Below are 22,702 nucleotides of genomic sequence, written 5' to 3' on the forward strand. Positions count from 1 at the left end.
AGACTTGTTACATACCAATGTTTCCCCGAAAGTAAGACAGTGTCTTACTTTCTTTTTATCCCCAAAAGCCCCACTATGTCTTACTTTCGGGGTATGTCTTATATTGGAAAAAAATTGTTGATTTTTTGTTTTAACCATAAAATTAACATTTAGACGCGGTGACGTATGGAGGGGGGGCGGCGCGGAAGTGGGCAGGAGGCGGCGCTCATTAAGATCAGAGGGAGGTGGCAGACGCGGCGACATATGGAGAGGGGGACGGCGCAGGCGTGGGTAGGAGGCGGCGCTCATTTGGATCAGACGGAGGCGGCAGACGCGGTGACATATGGAGGGGGGCGGCGCGGAAGTGGGCAGGAGGCGGCGCTCATTAAGATCAGAGGGAGGTGGCAGACGCGGCAACATATGGAGAGGGGGACGGTGCGGACGTGGGCAGGAGGCGGTGCGCAGCTAGATGAGAGGGAGGCGGCAATACCCCCGTGTTTCCCCGAAAGTAAGACATACCGTATTTTTCGCTCCATAAGACGCAGTTTTTTTCCTCCCAAAGTAGGATGAAAAATCAGCCACGTCTTATGGAGCGAAGATGCAGGCAGGGAGGGGGGGGAGGCGCTGGAGCAGAGGGGGGGGCGGCGATATACTCATCTGGAGACCGCCGCCTCTGTCGCCGCCTCTCCTCTTCCCAACCCCGAAGAGAGCTGCGCCTTTCGGCCTCCGGAAGTGCTGGGCCGGGGGACGCCTCCACCCCACAGGTTTAGGAGGCGGAGCGGCACCGGAGGAGCGTTGGCGGTTCCGAGCCTTTGGGAAGGCTACGGGAATCGCTTCAGGAGGCGGGGAGGTCTCGAAGACCCAAAACCCAGCCAGTCGCTCGCAGCCGGCCGCCGCCTGTGCAAAGTTTGGCTGCGAACTTGGCTGGCTAGCTGCTGCCTGGCCCCCTCCCTCCCGGAGGAGGGTCTCCCTTCACACCACCAGCGGCGCTCCCCCCGCCAGCCAGCCAGCCAAGCCCCGCGCCCGCCGGAGCCGGCTCCTCGCTCTCCCCCCGCTGCCCGCCGCGTTTGCAGGAGGTGGGGAGGGTCGGGCGGCCAGCCAAGGCCAGGAGGGACGCCGCTGCCCCCCCTTCCCTCTCTCCGCCCGCCGCTGCGCCTCCTGCTGAGCCCCCTCGGCCCTGCGCGGCGCCTGTCAGAGGAAGCTGCCCTGTCCCGGCCAGGATCCGGGGGCGAGGTCGTCGGGGTTTGAGGGGCCCTAAACCGCCCACAGCAGAAAAACAGAAAAAATAAGGGAGAAAGAGAAAGAAAGAGAAAGAAAGGAAGAGGAGAGATAGAAAGGGGGAGAGAGAAAGAGGGAGAGATAGAAAGGGGGAGAGAGAAAGAGGGAGAGATAGAGAAGGAGAGAGAGAAAGAGAGAGATACAAAGAGAGTGAGTGAGAGAAGGAGAGATAAGAGAGAGAAAGAAAGAGGGACAGAGAGAAAGAAAGAGAGGGACAGAGAGAAAGAAAGAGAGGGACAGAGAAAGGGAGAGAGAGAAAGAGAAAGAAAGGTAGAGAGAAAGAGGGAGAGATAGAAAGAAAGAGAGAGGGGGGCTTGTTTGTATATTTTCCCAATTCCCCTAGGGCAGTGTTATTGTAATAAATATTTTAGCCTACTTTTTGGCTCAAAATATTTTTTTTCTATTTTCCTCCTCTAAAAACTAGGTGCGTCTTATCAGCAGGTGCGTCTTATAGAGCGAAAAATACGGTATGTCTTACTTTCAGGGTACGGCTTATATTAGCCGACCCCCCTGAAACCCCCGATATGTCTTACAATCGGGGGTGTCTTACTATCGGGGAAACAGGGTACATGTTACCATATTTCCATATGAAAGCTATTATATTTTAGATTCAATTATATTTCTGTCTTCATGTTAACTCTTAAGCAACTTATTCATTTAATTTTAAAGAGTTATTTGAACTGTAAAATCTGAAGCAAGACTTATAAATAAGGGCCATGCATAGGTAGTCTTCAACATGCAATAGTTCAATAGTGATTGTTCAGTTACAATAGCACTGAAAAAAATGAGATGTGACAATTTTTCACACGTATAACAATTACAGCATCCCCATGATCATACCATTAAAATTCAGACACTTGGCAACTAACTCACATTATGATGGCTGCCTTGTCCCAGAGTCGTGTGATTCCCTTTTGTGACCTTGTGACAAGCAAAGTCAATGGGGAAACCAAATGTACTTAAAACAACTGTTACTAATTTAACAACTGCCATGATTGATTTAACAAGAAACATCATGAAATGGGGCAAATTTCACCTAACAAATGTCTCCCTTAGCAACATAAATTTTGGGCTCAATTGTGGTCATAAGTCGAGACCACCTGAATACAGAGGTGGGCTGCTAAGGTGGAACGGTGACGTGTGCTCGCCCCCGTGGCTCTAAGTGCCAGCAGAGTCTGGCACAATTATGCTACTGCACCTGGGCAGGTAGCGAAATCACACGTGGACATGCAGGTGTGGCACACATGCGTGTCTATGTGCGATTTTGCCACTTGCCCAGGTCTAGTAGGAAAATTGCGCTGGACTCCACTAGCCCTCAAAGCCATAGGGACAAGCACACATCACCATTCCATCTTAGTAGCCCACCTTTGGTTCTAAGCATATCTGTGTATCATATTTGTCTCTTACACCATCTGTCACCAAAGTATATATTTCCGGCACTCTAGCCACTAGGGCTTGCCACCCCAAAAGCTCCATCGCCTGCTCTGTTGCAATTCCTCTGCTTCTGCTGTGCAGCTACAGATTCCCAGTACAGGGCTCTTCGCTTTGGACTGTCATTGGACCCCAGGGTGTTTAACAAGATCCTGGCAGCATTAGCGTCTCACCTTAGGTCCCTGCCCGTGCATCTGCAGTGTTATCTGGATGATAGCTTAGCACATGTGCCTTCTAAAGACCTTGTGCTGCAACATCTCCAGGTGACCATTCTAAGTTTAAGACAGCACAGGTTTTCTATCGGTTTGGACAAGAGCCACCTCTGCTTCTTCATTTGGGAACCATCAAAAGTCTGCCTATAGGAGGTGTAAAGAGTCTGGAAGTATAGCTGACAGAGAGATGTATAAAATGAGACACAAGGAGGCGAAACAGATAATATATGCTGCTAAAGCCTCAAAAGAGGAAGAAATTGCCAAATCTGTAAAGAAGGGGGATATATTAGTGATAGGAAGAAGAAAAAATGCAGCATCACAAAGCTTAGTACTGGGGATAATACATACATTGATGGGAATAAGGAGATTGCTGACCATTTGAATAGTTACTTCTATTCAGTTTTCTCAGAAGGCAGATTACAATATAACACTATGGATGGATATGGCATTGATTCCAGCTGTAGGGATTCACCTTCAGTGATCTGAGAGGTCGATGTCTTAGAAGAACTTGAACGATTAAAGATAAATAAGGGTCCAGATGGCATCCACCCCAGAGTTCTTAAAGAACTCAGATCTGTCATTGCTACCCCCCTCAACTGATTTGTTTAACCAATCCCTTTTAACAGGAGATGTTCCTGATGATTGGAGAATGGCCAATGTTGTGCCTATCCACAAGAAGGGCAGTAGAGAAGAAGCTGGTAACTACAGTCCAGTTAGCTTGACATCAGTTATAGTTAAATAAGAGGATAAATCAGCACCTAAAAACCAATAACTTATTGGACCAAACCAGCATGGCTTTACTGACTTTAAACTAACGTCAAACTAGCTTCATTGATTTCTTTGACTATGTCACAAAGGTGTTGGATGAAGGTGGTGCCCTGTATATTGCCTATCTGGACTGCAGCAAAACCTTTGATATGGTTCCACATAAAGAGCTGATAGATAAATTAGTGAAGATTGGACTTAATACCTTGTTAGTTTGCTGAATTTGCAGCTGGCTGAAGCATAGATATCAGAGGGTTGTTGTTAATGGCGAGTATTCTGAGCAGAGACAGGTTACAAGTGGTATGCCACAAGGGTCTGTTCTGGGTCCTATTCTTTTTAATATCTTTGTGAGTGACATAGGAGAAAATTTGGTAGGGAAAGTTTGCCTATTTGCCGATGACTCTAAAGTGTGCAATAAGGTCGATATTCTTGGAGGCGTCTGTAATATGGCAAATGATTTAGCTTTACTAGATAAGTGGTCAAAGCAATGGAAACTGCAGTTTAATGTTTCCAAATGTAAAATAATGCACTTTGGGAAAAGGAATCCTCAATCTGAGTATTGTATTGGCAGTTCTGTGTTAGTAAAAACTTCAGAAGAGAAGGATTTAGGGATAGTGATTTCTGACAGTCTCAAAATGGGTGAACAGTGCGGTCAGGCGGTAGGGAAAGCAAGTAGGATGCTTGGTTGCATAGCTAGAGATATAATAAGCAGGAAGAGGGAGATTGTGATTCCGCTTTATAGAGCGCTGGTGACCACATTTGGAATATTGTGGAGACCTCCTACAAAAAGATATTGATAAAATTTAACAAAGACAGGTTACAAAAATGATGGAAGGTCCTACAAAAATGATGGAAGATCTTAAGCCTAAAACATATCAGGAAAGACTTAATGAACTCAATCTGTATAGTCTGGAGGACATAAGGGAAAGGGAGAGGACATGATTGCAACATTTAATTATGTTAAAGGGTTAAATAAGATTCAGGAGGGAAGTGTTTTTAATAGGAAAGTGAACACAAGAACAAGGGGGCGCAATCTGAGGTTAGTTGGGGGAAAGATCAGAAGCAACATGAGAAAATATTATTTTATTGAAAGAATAGTAGATGCTTGGAACAAACTTCCAGCAGACGTGGTTGGTAACTGAATTTAACTGAATTTAAACATGGTTGGGATAAACATATATCCATCCTAAGATAAAATACAGGAAATAGTATAAGGGCAGACTAGGTGGACCATGAGGTCTTTTTCTGCCATCAATCTTCTATGTTTCTATCCCGCAGCTACAGACACAAGTTTTGCTTTGGCTTACAAGTACCCATTTTATTTGGAAAAAATCTAAAAACAGTAAAATAGATACATCTTAAAATTAATTAATTAAATAAATAAATAAATTAGTTTTAAATTAATTAAATAAAAATATCACACACATGCACACACATATTCCACTTGTTAGCAAAAGAGCAGTGGTGGGTTCCTGCTAGTTTGGACCAGTTCTTTAGAACTAATAGCAGAAATTTGGTGCTGCTTGCCAAACCGGCAGTGATAATCAGTGGTCCATGTTCCCAAATCGATAATCCGGTGGCTACAGATTGCCAAAAAACCTTCTATGCACGTGCAAAGGCTTTTGTGCATGCACAAAGGGTCATTTTTGGGAAGTGATGCGCATGCAAAACGTGCACTTTTGTCGTGATCTGAACCGGTAGGGAAAGTAAGTAGAACCCATCCCTATATAAGAGTATCCAAACCTTATCTAGTTCATTGCGTTTGTTTCCAGTCCCTAACCTGGATGGCAGAAATCTATTAATTACATGGCAGTATAGGGAATTATATTACTTATGTTATCCTATCAGCTGGATACTTTCAGCAATCTGATTGCCAATTATTTACTTTTGAACAAATCTTTGATTTAGTGGTTAAGATACCAGGCTAGAAACCAGAAGATTTGCAAGTCTCACTTTAGATTTGAAAGCCGACAAGTGGTTTTGCTCCAGTTACTCTTTCTTTCCGCCCGCCCCGAGTTTTCGGAGAGGGGCGGCATATAAATCCAATAAATTGAATTGAATTGAATTGAATTTTCTTTATTTATTTTATTCAGATTTGTGTGCCGCCAGGGGTGGGCAGCAGGCAGGACCGGGTGGAACACAGTTCCACCAGTGGAAATTTATTTATTTATTTATTGGCTTTATATGCCGTCCCTCTCGGAGGACTCGGGGCGGCTCACAACATAAATGAAGCTGTGTGCCTGGCTCCAGCTGACCATCCCACCCTCCCACCCTCCTCCTCAGAAAGCAGCAGGGAGACCAGCATCGGCAGGAGTTGCAGGGGACCCATCTCCTCCCCCATCTTTCTGAACAGCTGATTGGCCCCCGTTTGTTTGCCGAGCTACCCAGCCTGAGTCAGGGGGTGACCCAGGAAGGAGAACGCGGGAAACACAAAGCAAATTGTCACCCCAGAGAGCGACACTGGTGAGGCTGTAAGTCAAAGACTTAACAGTTCACTTGAATGATGACAATCGTTCAAGCCACTCCCACTTGGTCACATAGCCGGCAACCCACTTCTACCCAGTCACATGACCATCAAGCCACACACACACAGTGTGGCAGTAAAATTTTTGGCTCCCCATTACTGTGTGCCATCAAACTCTCAAGGGACTCTGGGCGACTCACAACCAAAGAATAAAACATAGATGTAACATCAAAACCCCTTAAAAACAATCTAAAACAATTCAGCCCAACCCACCTCAAAGTTGTGGGGAAATGAGGATGAACAAGGTTAGCTATATTCGCAGTCTTGAGTTATTTACAAAAGTAATACAGAAAGAATATTTAATCCAGACTACTGCAAATAAAATCCACTCTCTCATAGTAAAATTTCCAAATACTGTATAACAAAGGATCTATCTGCGCAGAGACTCCAGAGATAACCATTGCTTCGGCCTCCGAATGCTGTTTCCCCCCCAAAACAGTTCAAATCTAGTGGGCGTCAAACTATTGCCTATCGCAGCAACGGAAAACAAGCAGGTCTCTGAACATCGACGGGAAACTAGTCCTCCAAAGCGGTAGAGGGCGTCTTAACTTGCTGATAGCACAGGAACCCGATGAACGTGCCTTTCTCAGGGAAGTTAACGGATTTATAGATTTCTTTTCCATTCTGAGAACCGGAAGCATACTAGCATTCTAACATTGGGAGAGGGGGAGTCAACGGGCTTTTCACCAGGCGGTTAGTCGTCTCGCGACTCCAACCCCACCCCTTGCCTCTCAAGTCGGCTTCCCTTCCGGTCTCGGGTTCCTCATTTCCGGAAGCGGGAACTCTCAAGTAGCGACTTGAGAGTTGGGAGTGGAGGTCTGCTGGCCTCAAATGCCGAAATGGACCGGTGAGCCATTTTGACCCTTAGGCAGATGACGAAGCCTTCTGTGGGTACCTTAAAAAATGGACGTGTTTATTATCGCATAAATTTATTCAACCATGATTTTGCATAATGGAGGCAGAGTAGCAGATTTATTGTTGTTATTGCTGGGATTTTATTAGAATAGGAATAGAATAGAATAGAATAGAATTCTTTGTGATTGGATGCACAAGGAATTTGTCTTTGGTGCATATGCTCTCAGTATACATAAAAGAAAAAGATACATTTGTTATTTAAAACCCTTGGTAAAAAAATGCAAAGTGACTGGGACTAATTTTTATTTCAATTAATGGCATACTTTTAGTGGCCCAGGTGGTATGTCTACACCAGGTTTTATAAAAAACGGAAAGTTGAAGTCTTTCTCCCTCAGCCAAAAAATATAGTGCTCAAAACAATAAAGGGAACACTCAAATAACACATCCTAGATCTGAATGAATGAAATATTCTCATGAAATATTCTGAATACTTTGTTCTGTACAAAGTTGAAGGTGCACAACAGCATGTGAAATTGATTATCAATCAGTGTTGCTTCCTAATTGGACAGTTTCATTTCACAGAAGTTTGATTTACTTGGAGTTATATTGTGTTGTTTAAGTGTTCCCTTTATTTTTTTGAGCAGTGTACCTATATGAGTAAGTGGTGGGTTGCTTCTGTTTCAGACCAGTTCGCCTGTACCGCATAAAATACAAATACCTTTTCCCACATCATTGAAGCTTTTCTTTAGATGCTTTCCTCTTTTGAAGTGCCTTCTGTAGAATTTCACATTTGTTAGGTCATGCTTTTTGCACTTTGGCAGGATTCTAAGAACAATTAATATTATTAATTTAAGAAAAATATAATTCCCCAGTGATTATATCTATTTTACTGTAGTGATTAAAGTAATTAAAACCTATTCAAGTATTATTGCATTGAATGATGGTAATTATTCTTTTGTTTTACCTTTTTCCAATTCAAAATTATACATTTGAGTCTAAATTTCAAATATTTTTTCAATCTAAAGGAAGCAAAGCTATCCTATGTCTATGAAGAGAAAATATGGACACAAGTTCAAAATAATTTTCATTCTTATCTTTTCAGGAATGATTTTCAGAATATGTCTTCACAAGAAATGATTCAGCCAGTTCAAAAGCAAAATACTCAAAAAAAAGTTTCTAGTATCCTTTATTATAGCAGTTAACATGAAACTTGTATCCCATAAATGATGAAATTTGAGAGATGCCCGTTATTTTGGGGTACTGCAAAAAATAGTGTCTCTTTCTTGAAAATGAAAAAAATACTCTCATTTGTGCATTTGTACTTGTAACAAAAATAGGTGCAACATTGCATGTTGTTTCAATCTTTAAATTTTTTCAGTTTCTCTTTGGAATGTATTTTAAAATGAATTAGATGGCAAACATTTCTTGCTGATTTAATCTAATACACAAACTACCACACACAGTTTGTAATGAAAAAAATAGAATACCTGTTGCTTTACTGCACTAATTATAATATGGCTTTCTTGATTGTGGCATTATGTAAGATGTAAACATTTGAATTTGATTTTTCTCTACCATTATCGATTAGGTTATCCCAATTCTCAGTTAATGGAATAAATTTTGTACATGGCATCATCTGCCTTGGTTGTCAGTAACTAAACAACTAGAAAAAAAATGCATTTGTAGGACTTGATGAAAAAGTGCTCAACTTACCAAATTCTTGATAGGAGAACTTTCTATACCAGTGATGGCTAACCTTTTATGTCACCATGTGCCAACTTGTGTGCCGGAAATGGCAAAACTATCCTTCCTGGACTGCACAGCTTCACTGGCCTTCGCGTGCACAGGAGTAGCAAAACCTGGCAGAGTAATGTTACAGCACGCATGCGCACCCTGGCACTTGAACATCCGGAGACACATCTGACGAACAGCATGCACAACAGAAACCTGGAAGATCATGTGTCGGTGCGTGCATATGCGCTGAAACACTGCTCTTTGGATTTCAGCACTCCCACATGTGCCAAGGGCAACTGAATGGCGTACGTATGTGCACAGGAACATGGAAGAGGAGCCAGCAAGGCTATACATCCTGCTCAGGATGACTCTGCGTACCGCTTCCAGAACGCGTTCCATAGGTTCGCCACTAGGGTTCTATATGATGAGACAAAATCTGATATACATTTTCTTAGCTTAGCTTCCTTTCTTAGTCTTGGCTGCCTTAGATGACAGTTTAAATGAGATGTCAACAAGAGGATTAGCAATTCCCAGGACTCCAGGACTGTTTTCTCAATCTGGTAAGATTCTTTTTATTTAATATCTATTTATACATATTAAAAATTACAGCTAACATACAGTAAAATTCCTTTAATAAAATAGTCCTTTACATTTCCTGTATTCTACTTGTTATCTAGAATTCATTTTCTCAAAATAAAATTAAATGTTTTAAACACAAGAGAATCTGTTTTTCAGAAAAAAAATAAAAAACATTTTTTTCCAGTTACTCCAAGGAGCCGAAGTGCCACAAAGCAGTCAAATATATCTACCAACCTAGGCACAGAGAAGAAATCACCTTACTTTGTGAAGATTCCTGGGCATCTTGGTAATGTGTCTGTGGTAAGAGCATACTAAAGAAATAGACTGATGCATAAAATAGTTGAATCCCTATTTATACTTTGTGATAACCCACTATTGTCACAAAACAGTATTCCCAAAAATTCATCCAACTGCATTTAACATGTTCAAGGAAATATGCATAAAGTAGCAGAGTGTGAGTCTTAATTTTATTCATGTAAGTAGTTTTGGAAAGATTGCTAGTCTGTAATTCTAAGAGAGAGAAAATAGAACAAATGGGACCTGCAGTAAGTTGTGCATTGTACCCTTCCACCTCCAAAACCAATTAGTTTGTGACATCTGTTTTTTATTTCATCCAAGTAGAACATTCATCACATTCTTTTCTCCAAGTAACATGCCATGCTTTCTGGCTAAAGTGTATATTGAGCCCTGGCAACATTGGAGGGTTTCTCCTTTCCAATATGTCTTTAAGTTAATATGAAAAACTTTGTAAGAATATGTTGGATCTCAATTAATCCTCAATGTAAAATATAGCAAGTAAGAATATTTTGGGTTTTTTATGAATGAGTTACTTGGAAGGTAAGTAAAGAAATAACAATTACCACTTAGTTACTATGGGTTTTATGAATTATGCTGCAGCATTTGGGGTTTAGAGAGGTTGAAATATTCAAGAAAGCCCCTCCCCCATTAGGAGGTTATGACATAGAGAAATATAATTGGTTGCTATAGTTTATTCCCATGGCTATTCTGTATTGACTACAAAATCCAGGCCATCAATACTTTTTGCTGTTGTCTCCTGGTTTTCTGAATTTCTGCAGCCCAGATAGGATGGCTCTAACTCCTGCTAGTAAGTATATTACTATTAAATGAAAGTATCTGCTCACAGACATTCATGCCTTGTGACCATCTGGATTCCTGCAGTTCACGAAGGTTGCCCTTAAAGAGCATCCAGAAGCTTAAACTGGTCTAGAATGAAGCTGCACCATAGTAAATGGTGTCAGTTATACAACATATGCAAGACCATTGATTCATTCATTAGTTGTCAGTGTGGTTCTGGATGAAATTCAAGATGTTTGTTATATCATCTTTAAAGACCTTCGTGGTTTGGAACTGGGTTGCCTGAGATACCTTCTTCTCCCAGTTGTTTCTAACCATCCAATTCGGTCTGGCAGGATACCATGTTCAGGGTCCTGTCAGCCAAGGAATGTCATGTAGTAGGACCACGAGACGTGGCTTCTCTGCCAAGTACCTGTCTTCTCATTGGCCCTAACTGGTTATGTTTACAGGCCTAGGATTTCAAGTATGTGAAACACCCTGTTTCCTGGTTATATTAACATACAGGGTGTGATTTTTTTTCCAGTTGCTGTATATATTATTTTTATACTCTTTGTATTCGGTTTTAATTGATTGTATGATTGGTCGCCACCCATAGTACTTATTTGAAGTGGAGACCATAAAAATTGAATAAGTAAATAAATAAAGGCATCAATTTATTTCCTTCTGTCATTTTGAAAGCTGTAAAATTATGTCAGTCTTTAATGTGATGGGAAGAGAGTTGGTATTCTCTCTTTACTATTTTGGAAGGTGTATTTTCCTTTATGAATTTATTTATTTATTTATTTTTATCACAAAACCTTGTCTTGATATATAACCCCTTTAAAAATAATGGGACATTTATATTGATTGAAATAAAGTTTTTGCAGCTAATAAAATGAATTTTAGATTACATTTTAATACATGGATAATAGGGATTAAATTCTAATAATGGCTATTTAGGTTGTTCTGAGTGTAAATAAATATATTTTAATGTTCTGCTAAAATCATTTCTTTGAAAGTTAATGGCTATCTCATATTTCTCCAATTTATAATTGGGATTATGGTGTATTATTATCATCAGTGTATCTTAAAGTAGACTGCAGTTAGAAAACAATTCTGCCTCAATACTGATAAAATGCTTTATGTTTTAGTTAGATGACAGTGACTGGACAGCTGCACTTACACCTCCACATTCAGTCATGTTCACAAACGTAGATTATAATACATCAGAAGATGTCACAAAGAGTGCTGTTCTCTTGAATGAGGATGACCCGGGCGAAGCTGGTAAGATGAATATTTTCCTGCTTTATTTAAATAATAGCTTAACAATAGAGCAGATAAAATAAATATATTGTGAGTTGTTTAATGTACATTGAACAGAAGAGAACTGAACAAGCTTTTCTTCATGAATTTTCTTGGGTAATAACAATAGGGCATCAATTTCTTGGAAAAGAAAGGAAACCTTTGCTAGCCTTATGGCTAGAAAAGAGTCTTTCTAGCCTTCAGAAGGATTTCCTTTGCTAATTATGTGAGGATGTTTCTAGCCAGTAAAGGTAAAATCTAGCAAAGATGATCATTTTGGAGGTTAAAAAGGCTTTCTTCTGGCCAGGACGTTTGCAAAGACTATTGTTTTGAAGCCTAGAAATACACTTTCAGCAGTTATAGAAAAAGATAAAGTAAGTAGACCCACATGGGGAAAGGGAGCTACCCTCCCGGGCTGGTGACAAGTTTCTGCATGACACTGATCTCTGTAGCCAGTCGAGGCCTCCTAGCCTATAACATGTTTCCACATGCTAGTGGGCCCTGGCTTCAGGGCCTCCCCCCTCACAAAGTACACCTTTGTGCTTAATGACTTCAACTGGGAGAGTTGGGGTTACAGTTATTAAGCAAAGCGGTCACATGTGCATTTCCCTTAATGACTGCTTCACTTAATGAATGAGATTCCAACCTCAATTGTCATAAGTTGAGGATGATCTATATTATGACTAGAAGTCTAGCAAGTAATGATTGCATAAAGCAAATCATACTAATGAACACATTTTTTTCTGTGATTTTAGCTGCACGGAGCATGTATCCTGATTTTCTCCATTCCCTGTTAAAACACAGTTCAAATACTGTTTTTGAACTTACAGATGAGTATGAAGATACTTGCAGTAATCAGGTATATAGAATTCTATTATGTTATTCAGTGATTTCTTGCTTAACTAAAATATTTTATTTAGAATAAGCTTGGATAGTGTTGTGAGCACTCCTTGTCCACCTCTGGTAATGTCAGATTCTGAGGAGAATGAGCCAGGCCCCTTTGGATACCCGGGGACAAGGGGGTTGCCAGCTGATGCAAAGAGTGAGAGGGAGTGAGAAAGTGACCTGAATGAACCCGAGGAACAACCAGAGGGGGCTGATATAACAATGGGGGAGTGGTCTCAGTCAGAAGGGGAAGAAGACATTAGAGGGGATGACCCACTATTAGATGCCAAATATTGGTGATTTCTGAGAAGGCAACAAGATTTGCATAGTAAAAGGAAATAAGCTTACAGCTTTACCTCTTTGGGGTTTGATGTCACTTCCAGTCAGTATAAAAGCAAAGGATTTTGGGTAATTGGGTGTGAGGTTTCAATGCCGTTCAGGGAAGAGGTGTTGGGGAGGAGGGGGTTTGCCTGAAAAAAGCTCCGAAACATTATTCCTGCTTTATTGAAAGACATTCTCTGCCAGACAATGTTTGCATCAGACTCTAGTGAGCTGTTTTATCCTCTTGGATGATGAATTTCCCTCTTCTATCACTAAGGAATGCAATTAGGCCAAGGTGGCACCTTTGTTTACATTTCACCTCAGAGAGAAGAATTACTCCCTTCTTTTTGGCTTCAGTCTGCTTTCGCTTTATGCTGCCTTTTGCTAATAAAGATATAGTAGATTTTGAGTTTGTTTCTCTCCAAAAGGCTGTGCATAGAACAGATAGTAAATTTGTCTTTCATCAAATCTTGTAGGACATGGAAGGACTCTTTGTAGGTAATCATTTTTACAATCCAAGAGTTTTCCATAGATTATGATCATAACTAGATGGGCTTATAGGTATTTATTTGTATTATCTAAAGTTTGATCAATCAGAACACCTTTACATAATTATGTGAAAACAGTAAAATAAAGTAAATGATAACACAGAGATGATATACATTTATAGTCTTAGTAGTGTTCATACCACATGTAGCATTCTGTGCTAATCATAAGAATAGCATAATCAGTCCCTTTGGCAAATACACTCCTACAGAATCAAAGCCCAATTACAGTAGTGGCCAAAATTGTGGAAACCATTTAGGAAAAGTGTGTTTTTGAGGTTTGATGGCTAATAACAGCACTTTTTTTGTACTAGTACCATAAAATTATATATTAATAGAAAGATAATTTAATCAAGAATGTAATACAACAAATTATGTTCAATTATCTGTATTCTATGGAATGTTATAGCCAAATAACCAGAAAAAGGATGCATAACTTGCTTAGGTTGATAATCAGGTAGATTTCCTTCATCTGATTGTAGCCAATGATCCTGAGTATTTATAGAGTCAAATAGGTATCATCTTGTTTTGGCAATAAGTCAATCAGATCACAGGATTCAGTTATTGATGTCATGTATTGAAGCTAAGAGGAGGACATTTATCTCTGTGTTATGTGATCTTTATCAAGTTAGTTGGGGGTTTTTGTGTTCTTTCATTTAGTGAGCTTGTAAAACATAATAAATTAAAGTAATGATGCAGAGAGTTGACTGGTTGCCCAGAAAATGATGCAAAATAGTATTATTAAGTGAACAAGGCTACATATATAAAGAAATTAAAAGAAAAATTGATGAAAACTTAACCAAAGGTGGCATTTCTAAGTTTTTGAAGAGGTATGAGGAGATTCAGTCACTACAAAACTACACTGGTAAAAGGAGGAAAAGATGCACAACAGCAAGTTATGATAGAATAATTAAAAGACTATGCCTACATGACAGAAGAAATTATCTGAATGTATAAAAGATGAAATGGCACAATACAATATGAAATTGGTGCAAGCCCCTTTGGTGCAGACTGCAGGAACCTGACCTAAAATCTAGAATTCCACTAAAAACCCACTTTTATCTCTCAGGCAAATGTTGAAAAGACTAAATTGGGCTAAAACCCATGTTACCTGGATAGAGGAACAATGGGACAGTGTTAATTTAAGTGATGAAATCAAGATCACCCTGTTCGGTAGTGGCGACATAAAATACATAAGGAGCAGAATGGGAGAAAATTTGTATCCTGATTGCCATGTACCGTAAAATATATTTACATACTCAAGATGTAAAATACAGAAAATGATAAATTGTTATTTTATGCTACAAATTATAATGAATAAAATAAAACAAAATAAAGTAGTTCTTCATTGTTTTTCAAACATCAGCTAAACATTCTTCAAAAAATCGTGTATCGAGCAACTCCTGGAAAACAGAAATTTTCCAAAACTGCTAGTATTTTGTGGCTTCTAAAGCAAGAAATGGTAACATGGAGACTCTTGTCATCAATTTACAGGTAAACTCTCAGTTTAAAAGCCACTCAACTCTTTCCTCATTGTATTACTACCTTCTTGCGTATAGTTCATATTTGAGTAAAAAAGAAATATTTCTTATATGGAATAAACAAACAATTTATAAGAAACACTAAGAAAACTTTCATTTTCTTCAGACTCAGAAAAAACATCAATCAGTACATGTATGTTATTCACAATCCTATTGCATTTCAGTCTAAAGTGTGTTTATCTTGGTGATTGAGTAATAGATAATTCAATGCAAAATATAGTAGAGGAATAAGATTTTGTGTCACATAATTTGAAAAACATGAAAGAAAATATTAAACTTCTTAAGATTTCAACAATACTGTTTTAAAGCTCTCTGTGGAACACAGCACAAACTACTAGTAAAGCATCAAAAGCAAGACCATATGGGAAAATGTAATTTTACATGTAATTTCTGCAACACCATCTGTCAGAAATGGAATTGCAAAGTTCTCATGAAAACTGCACCTAGATTTCACATGAATGTTAGCCTATATGTTTTCATTTGTAGTAAGAGGTGTGTGTTTCATAAAACAAAAAAAAGACTAAGACTACTTGATTAAAGCTAGCTAAAACAAATAAATAAAAAGTCAAGAGCACATAAAAGAGCTGTCTGTTGCTATCTTCTCCAAAATCCCTATGTGTGTGTGTGTATGCGTGTGTGTGTGTGTGTGTGTGTATATATATATATTAGTAAATATAGCACTTTTAATGTTTATCATATATGATAATTTGCTTTGCTTTTGAACCTAGAGACAGAATACAGTCTGCTATGGAAGATGAAACTATGTTTGATCTTGCAGTAAGTTTTGTCAAACTCATTTTATTTAAAAGTCTAAAGTTTATTGTTTAGCCAAATATTGTTCTCTTCATAATGTGTAAAACTATGTAAAACTAGGCAAAACTATGAAAGTAAATAATTAAAACAATTATAACTTTTTTCAGATGTTGCCTTTAAAAGTCAAAAAGTGCAAGTGCTAGTTTCCAGCACTACTGTATACTTCTGTTTCTGAAACATAACTTTCACTTCCCTCTTGCCTAAACTGCACTTCAGAATTTCATCTCCTCAAGCAGATTTGGAAAGTGCTATAAGAATGGTAGAGTTTTTTAGAGGGCAATTGTTCTGATAGATGGATTCTACGGAATTAACATAGAAGATATTAAAATATATGAATAGTGTTCCAGTCATTTGAAAATAGAATTATTTTTCCATAGGTTATAAATGCCAGTGAAAAGACTGTTGTGAACAATCTATTCCAGAGAGACTCATTGGTGCGACAAAGCCAGGTATGACAAAATAAGATAAAGTGGTTAAGTGCTGAAATGTTGAGTGCTTTCACAAGACTTGTGACGTAGAGCTGAATATAAACTCTCAGTGCTGTTTCTTGGGACTGGCAGATAGCAACAAAATCACTGTACCATTCTGCCCTTAATACTTATAATTTATTCAGAAACCACCATGTTTTTATACAGTCAATGTACCAAAGCAGCTAGGGGAAACCCACAGCATTGCATTTCCCATCCCAGTGGTCCCATGAAAAAGACAATTGAAAAAACCAACCACTTTTGTGGAAAACCCAAACATGAAATGGATGGGTGAGTGTGAGGAAACAACCTCGAAATATATCTATACTTAAAGTCTCCCTTCATTTTCAATTCAGCAAATATATGTTACATACATACATATGTCACATGTTTTGGCTGAATATATACATACATATACATAGACACACACACACACATATACATACATATAATTATCTGATAGTGGGAATATGGTGAGAGATAATTACTCATCCTATTTTTGTAATTTTAAATTTTCAGTTGGTGGTAGACTGGTTAGAGAGCATTGCAAAGGATGAAATTGGAGACTTCTCTGATAATATTGAATTTTATGCAAAGTCTGTATACTGGTAAGTTATTGATCTAGTATTGAGCTTGAGCATTTATAATCCATGTATTACAAACATTTAAAACCCATGTGCTCTGTGCCAAATGTTGTGACAACCTCTAATTTCCATGATATATTGGATTTTAATTTATATATCAAACTGATAAAGATTCATTAAATATTAAACTGTGTTATATCTCACACTATTGAGATACATCACAATTCCGTTGTTTGGGTTTACCTTTTGCTAAAGAAAAAGCACCTACAAGAAGCTTGCTTTTATTTTTATTTCAAAGTCTTTTGGAACCCAAAAGAAAAAAAAAACCTATTATCTTTGGGAGGATGCTGTTTCAGAGGGTGAGGGCTGCAACTGTGTAGGAATGTTTCCTAGATTCCACAAAATTGCAACATTTTATGAAGGGACCTAGAGTACATTCACTGCTGGAAGATACTGGAAAGGCAGAAACAATTGGAGACAAGTAATCTTCTATCTATCCAGACCCTATGATCTACATGTCATATGAGAATGTAGACCTAAGAAGATTCTATAAGTTGATTTTCTTTGCCAATATAAGAGGAAGTATACCGTGTTAAAGTAAAGTGTACTTTAATGCAGAACAATAAGATTAATGAGTTCATGCCCTGAAAATATTCCCGAATATAATTCACACAAGAATATACAACAAAGGGGTTGGGAGTGAGGGGCACTGTCCTTCAGTGGTTCTCCTCCTACCTCTCCGGTCGGTCGCAGTCGGTGTTAGTGGGGGGTCAGAGGTCGACCTCCAGGTTTCTCCCTTGTGGGGTGCCTCAGGGGTCGGTCCTCTCCCCCCTGCTATTTAACATCTACATGAAACCCCTGGGTGAGATCATCCAAGGGCATGGGGTGAGGTATCATCAATACGCCGATGATACCCAGTTATATATCTCCACCCCATGTCCAGTCAGCGAAGCAGTGGAAGTGATGTGCCGGTGCCTGGAGGCTGTTGGGGCCTGGATGGGTGTCAACAAACTCAAACTCAATCCAGACAAGACGGAGTGGCTGTGGGTCTTGCCTCCCAAGGACAATTCCATCTGTCCGTCCATTACCCTGGGGGGAGAAACATTGATCCCCTCAGAGAGGGTTCGCAACTTGGGCGTCCTCCTCGATCCACAGCTCACATTAGAGAAACATCTTTCAGCTGTGGCGAGGGGGGCGTTCGCCCAGGTTCGCCTGGTGCATCAGTTGCGACCCTATTTGGACCGGGAGTCACTGCTCACAGTCACTCATGCCCTCATCACCTCGAGGTTCGACTACTGTAACGCTCTCTACATGGGGCTACCTTTGAAAAGTGTTCGGAAACTTCAGATCGTGCAGAATGCAGCTGCGAGAGCAATCATGGGCATTCCCAAATATGCCCATGTCACACCAACACTCCGCAGTCTGCATTGGTTGCCGATCAGTTTCCGGTCACAATTCAAAGTGTTGGTTATGACCTATAAAGCCCTTCATGGCACCGGACCAGAATATCTCCGGGACCGCCTTCTGCCGCACGAATCCCAGCGGCCAGTTAGGTCCCACAGAGTGGGTCTTCTCCGGGTCCCGTCAACAAAACAATGCCACTTGGCGGGGCCCAGGAGAAGAGCCTTCTCTGTGGCGGCCCCGGCCCTCTGGAACCAACTCCCCCCAGAGATTAGAACTGCCCCTACCCTCCTTGCCTTTCGTAAGCTACTCAAAACCCACCTCTGCCGCCAGGCATGGGGGAATTAAGACTTCTTCCCCCCCCCCCTAGGCTGATACAACTGTATGTATGGTATGTTTGTACGTATGTTGGTTTTATATATTTAGGGGTTTTAAGTTAGTTTTTAGTATTGGATTTTTTACTGTATATTGTTCATGTATATTGTTCATGACTGTTGTTCGCCGCCCCGAGTTTTCGGAGAGGGGCGGCATATAAATCCAATAAATTGAATTGAATTGAATTGAACAAAATTGAGGCGCATCTAAGTAACACACAATTTGGTTTCAGAAACTATTTTGGTACATGAGATACCCTAGTCAGCATTAAACATTTTTGTATAGCATTGTAGAGATGTCAATTACAGTGTTTACATGTGCTTCATTGATTTTGAAAAAGCATTTGATAAAATAAGATACAGCAAACTATTACAAATCCTGAAACAAGTAGGGCTAAATGACAAAGACATCCAAATAATAAAGAATTTATATTGGCATCAGATAGCAAATATGAGACTAGGCCAAAAATACTCAGTGCTAGTACAGAGTAAGGTTTACTCTCAGTTTATATTCTACTAGCTTACTCTGTCAGTATTGATGGTGATGGACTTGGTGGTTCTTTGGTTGGACTTTACTGTTAACTTGGGGGCAGTTCCTTGATTAGAATATTGTTTGCATCTTAATTGTTGGTCTGATGTTAATTTTGGTGTTAATCTGTGCTGATCTGGGTATTGATTGCTGGTGAGGAGGTGTTTCGATCTTGTTTTCTTGTTTTGTTTATGGAGCTATACTGTATATCTCCAATATAAATCTGTTTGGGAATAGTATCTGAAGAGAGAAGTTATCACAATTGCTATTTAAAATATATGTACAGTAATACCTCATGATACGAACTTAATTGGTGCAAGGAGGAGGTTCGTAAGACGAAAGGTTCGTAAGACGAAACATTGTTTCCCATAGGAAACAATGTAAAGTCAATTAATCCGTGCAACCAAAAAACCCCCCGCAAAAAAACGGCTTTCGGCGACTGCTGGGAAGCCGCGCAGCTGTTTTAAAAGGTGAGACAGCCGGCCTGGGGGGCTTGCCAGCACCCCCCGACCCCGGGTTCGGGGGGGTGCTGGCAAGCCCCCCAGGCCGGCTGCGACCTTTTAAAACAGCCGCGCCGCTTCCCAGCTGTCTCCTGAAGCCGAACGCTAAAGCCGAACTTCCGCGTTCGGCTTCAGGAGACAGCTGGGAAGCGGCGTGGGTGTTTTAAAAGGTCGCAGCCGGCCTGGGGGGCTTCCCAGCAACTTCCCGAACCGAACCCGGGGTTCAGCAAAATTTTGCCTCTTCTTACGAACTTTGTTCGAGTTACGAACCGGCGTTCGGGAGGCTTCTGGGAAGCCCCGCCGCCCGGCTGTCACCTTTTAAAACAGCCACGCGGCTTCCCAGCAATCTCTGAACGCCGGTTCGTAACTCGAAAAAAGTTCGTAAGAAGAGGCAAAATTTTTCTGAACCCCGGGTTCGTATCACGAGTTGTTCGTAAGACGAGGGGTTCGTATCTTGAGGTACCACTGTACAAGGAAACATTCAATTGCATAAATTATTAAGATAGGTTGTGGAAAATAAGTACATAAAGCCTAAGGATAGGTGATAGTCAATGTAAAAAAGCCATATTGATATTCATTTGGATGTTTGGATATGAACTATTGAAATATATCACTACATAGTTATAACATTAGAATATTTAATTCAGTAAATACTGTTGATGATTTTTTTTGTTATTGTTATTTTTAGGGAGAATACTTTACACATTTTGAAACAGCGACAATTAAACACATTCACTGGGATCTTACGTCCATTAGTGACTGAAGTAGTAAGTATAACATACCAATTCCAGGCCTTAAATATCTAAATTAAATACAGAAAAATATTTTTCCATAAAAATCAATTTGTTAAAGTACCATTACAATAGACAGTATTTTATTTTCAGCTTTAATACACACTCAAATACATTACTCATTATGAGGAATAATTAAATGTATTAGTAGAATTCAGATGTAATAAGGAAATAAAAGGAAAATTAGAGCACAGGCTGGAATGAAAGATGGACAGTTAATTTAAAAGAATAATATTGATAAGCTAGGAAAAAATGGTTGATTAGAGCAATTAATAATAAGGAAACAATGTGTGCGCGCGTGCGTGTATATATGTGTGTGTCACATGTTTTTGCTGAATTTGTAAATTAAGGGAGACTAGGATAGATCTATTTCAGCCTTATTTTGGCCTCATCAGCTAGCCATACCCTCACTACTGGGTCTTGAACTTGCAACCTTTCCCTTGTAAGGCAGAGAATTAACCTCTAGGCTACAGTATCCAATCCCTTCAAAAAATCTTAAAAGATAGAATCTAAGCATTATCTCTAAAGGAAAAACTTTTTAACAATAGAGGGGATTTAAAAGAAAGTAGTGATATAACTAAATTTTTCATACACATATTTTAGACAATGGAGAGAAGCAGGCATTGTAATTGATAAGTAAATTGAGAAAAGGGTTTTTAAAAGTCTTGTCTAATTTCTTAAAAGAGTAGAATTGTAAAATAATTCAGATGATATTACTGCATGGAATTGCCTACTGTTACTTTATCTTGAAATCATTATATAGAAGACTCTGTTTGATTTCTGTATTTAGGACCCAGATGCTCCAGTAAGGCAGAAAATGCCACTTGACGATTTAGATCGTGAAGATGATGCACGATTGCTCAAGTTCCTTTTTACTCTTATTAGAGCAGGAATGACAGATGAGGTAAGCTAGTGGAAACTAGTTGGGATAAATGGTTAAAGAGCAGGCTAGAAACCAGGAAACTCTGAGTTCTGGTCCTGCCTTAGGCATGAAAGATGGCTGGATAGCTTTACTCCAATCACTCTCTCTCAGCCCAACCCATGTCAAGAGATGTTATTATGGGGAAAATGAGAGGAGGGAGGAGTATGTTGGCTTTGAATTGTTTATAAAAATAATAAAGGTAGAATGAAAATTAACGCGTACAGAAATATAAAATTGGTTCAAATACAAAGTTATACAGATAGCTATAGCCATAGTTACCCGGCTAAACTAGCATTATTTCTTCTGTGTTATTGTGAATTTGTGTCATAAAAAGTATCTATGAAGTAATAAAAATATTTTGTTGCTTAACAATATTATTAACTATTTTGTAGGCCACTCAGAGTCACCTTCTAAGGGAAATGGATGGCATAGAAATTTAATAAATATATAAAAATTAGCAACATTCAATTCCTTAAGCAGGAAGGAAAAGTTTAATTGGCAAAATCATATAATATTTTGGTCATTAATTCTATAAGCTTGGAATAAACTGTCACATTTTAAACTTTGCTTGTGCATTGAGAGGAACTTTGAACAATAACACTTGAATCTTTGAGTAGATGTTAACCATTAGTTTTAGAGTAAATGTCCAGACAAAGTTTTTAAAAGAAGAAGCTCTAATATTCTATTTGGTACAGATTAACGAGATTTCTAGCAAAAATAATTTTTCTCTCTCCTGGATTCATTCATTCATCCATCCATCCATCCACCCACCAACCCATCATTTATTTATTTATTTATTTATTTATTTAAATTTGTCAAATAAAAATGAGGACAAGAATAAGAGAATAAAAATACAATGACAAAAATGATAGGCACATTAGTATGAAGTAAGGTCCACAGAAGTTAATTTGTGATTGAAACTCTGAAAATTTGTAACTGAAACAACTGAATCAAGTAGGACTTTGACAACTATTACAGAAATCATATTTTTACAGTCAAGTTTAGAATGATTTACATTGAGTTTAAAGTAGTTGTTTGTGTACATATTATTGCAATTAAAACAGAAAAAGTAATTTACAGGTAAAACGTTACTATGTATAATTTTATATGCAATACCTAGGTCTGAGTGCAAGTGACACAGTTCTAAGTTATCCAAACCGAGAATTCCAAGCATAAGGAATTCTATTGTGTATAGAAAAGTGCAAAACCTTTCTCATGAAGTATTTCTGAACGCACTTGATTGTATTGATGTCAGATATATTGTGGAGATTCCAAACAGTTGAACAAAGTTCAAAG

The 22,702-nt window shown here is 39.2% G+C and overlaps 1 protein-coding gene across 2 annotated transcripts in view; it reads left to right on the forward strand.

The window, feature by feature from the left end:
• The first annotated feature begins 6,815 nt into the window (after positions 1-6,815).
• The window catches only part of NUP107 (nucleoporin 107), a 33,220-nt gene continuing 17,333 nt past the window's right edge, over positions 6,816-22,702 (forward strand). The window contains exons 1-12 of one of the 2 annotated variants that reach the window (XM_070755673.1): positions 6,816-7,036; positions 8,147-8,223; positions 9,252-9,338; positions 9,542-9,657; positions 11,583-11,715; positions 12,489-12,592; positions 14,851-14,978; positions 15,754-15,802; positions 16,216-16,287; positions 16,825-16,913; positions 20,382-20,460; positions 21,275-21,388. In XM_070755673.1, the coding sequence (XP_070611774.1) occupies positions 7,029-7,036; positions 8,147-8,223; positions 9,252-9,338; positions 9,542-9,657; positions 11,583-11,715; positions 12,489-12,592; positions 14,851-14,978; positions 15,754-15,802; positions 16,216-16,287; positions 16,825-16,913; positions 20,382-20,460; positions 21,275-21,388 (1,056 nt within the window). In that variant the 5' untranslated portion in view covers positions 6,816-7,028. Of the gene's footprint in view, positions 7,077-8,146; positions 8,224-9,251; positions 9,339-9,541; positions 9,658-11,582; positions 11,716-12,488; positions 12,593-14,850; positions 14,979-15,753; positions 15,803-16,215; positions 16,288-16,824; positions 16,914-20,381; positions 20,461-21,274; positions 21,389-22,702 lie in introns of both variants that reach the window. The other variant, XM_070755674.1, reaches the window with a different exon arrangement.

This window comes from Erythrolamprus reginae, chromosome 6 (assembly GCF_031021105.1).
Source record: "Erythrolamprus reginae isolate rEryReg1 chromosome 6, rEryReg1.hap1, whole genome shotgun sequence".
NCBI lineage: Eukaryota > Metazoa > Chordata > Lepidosauria > Squamata > Dipsadidae > Erythrolamprus > Erythrolamprus reginae.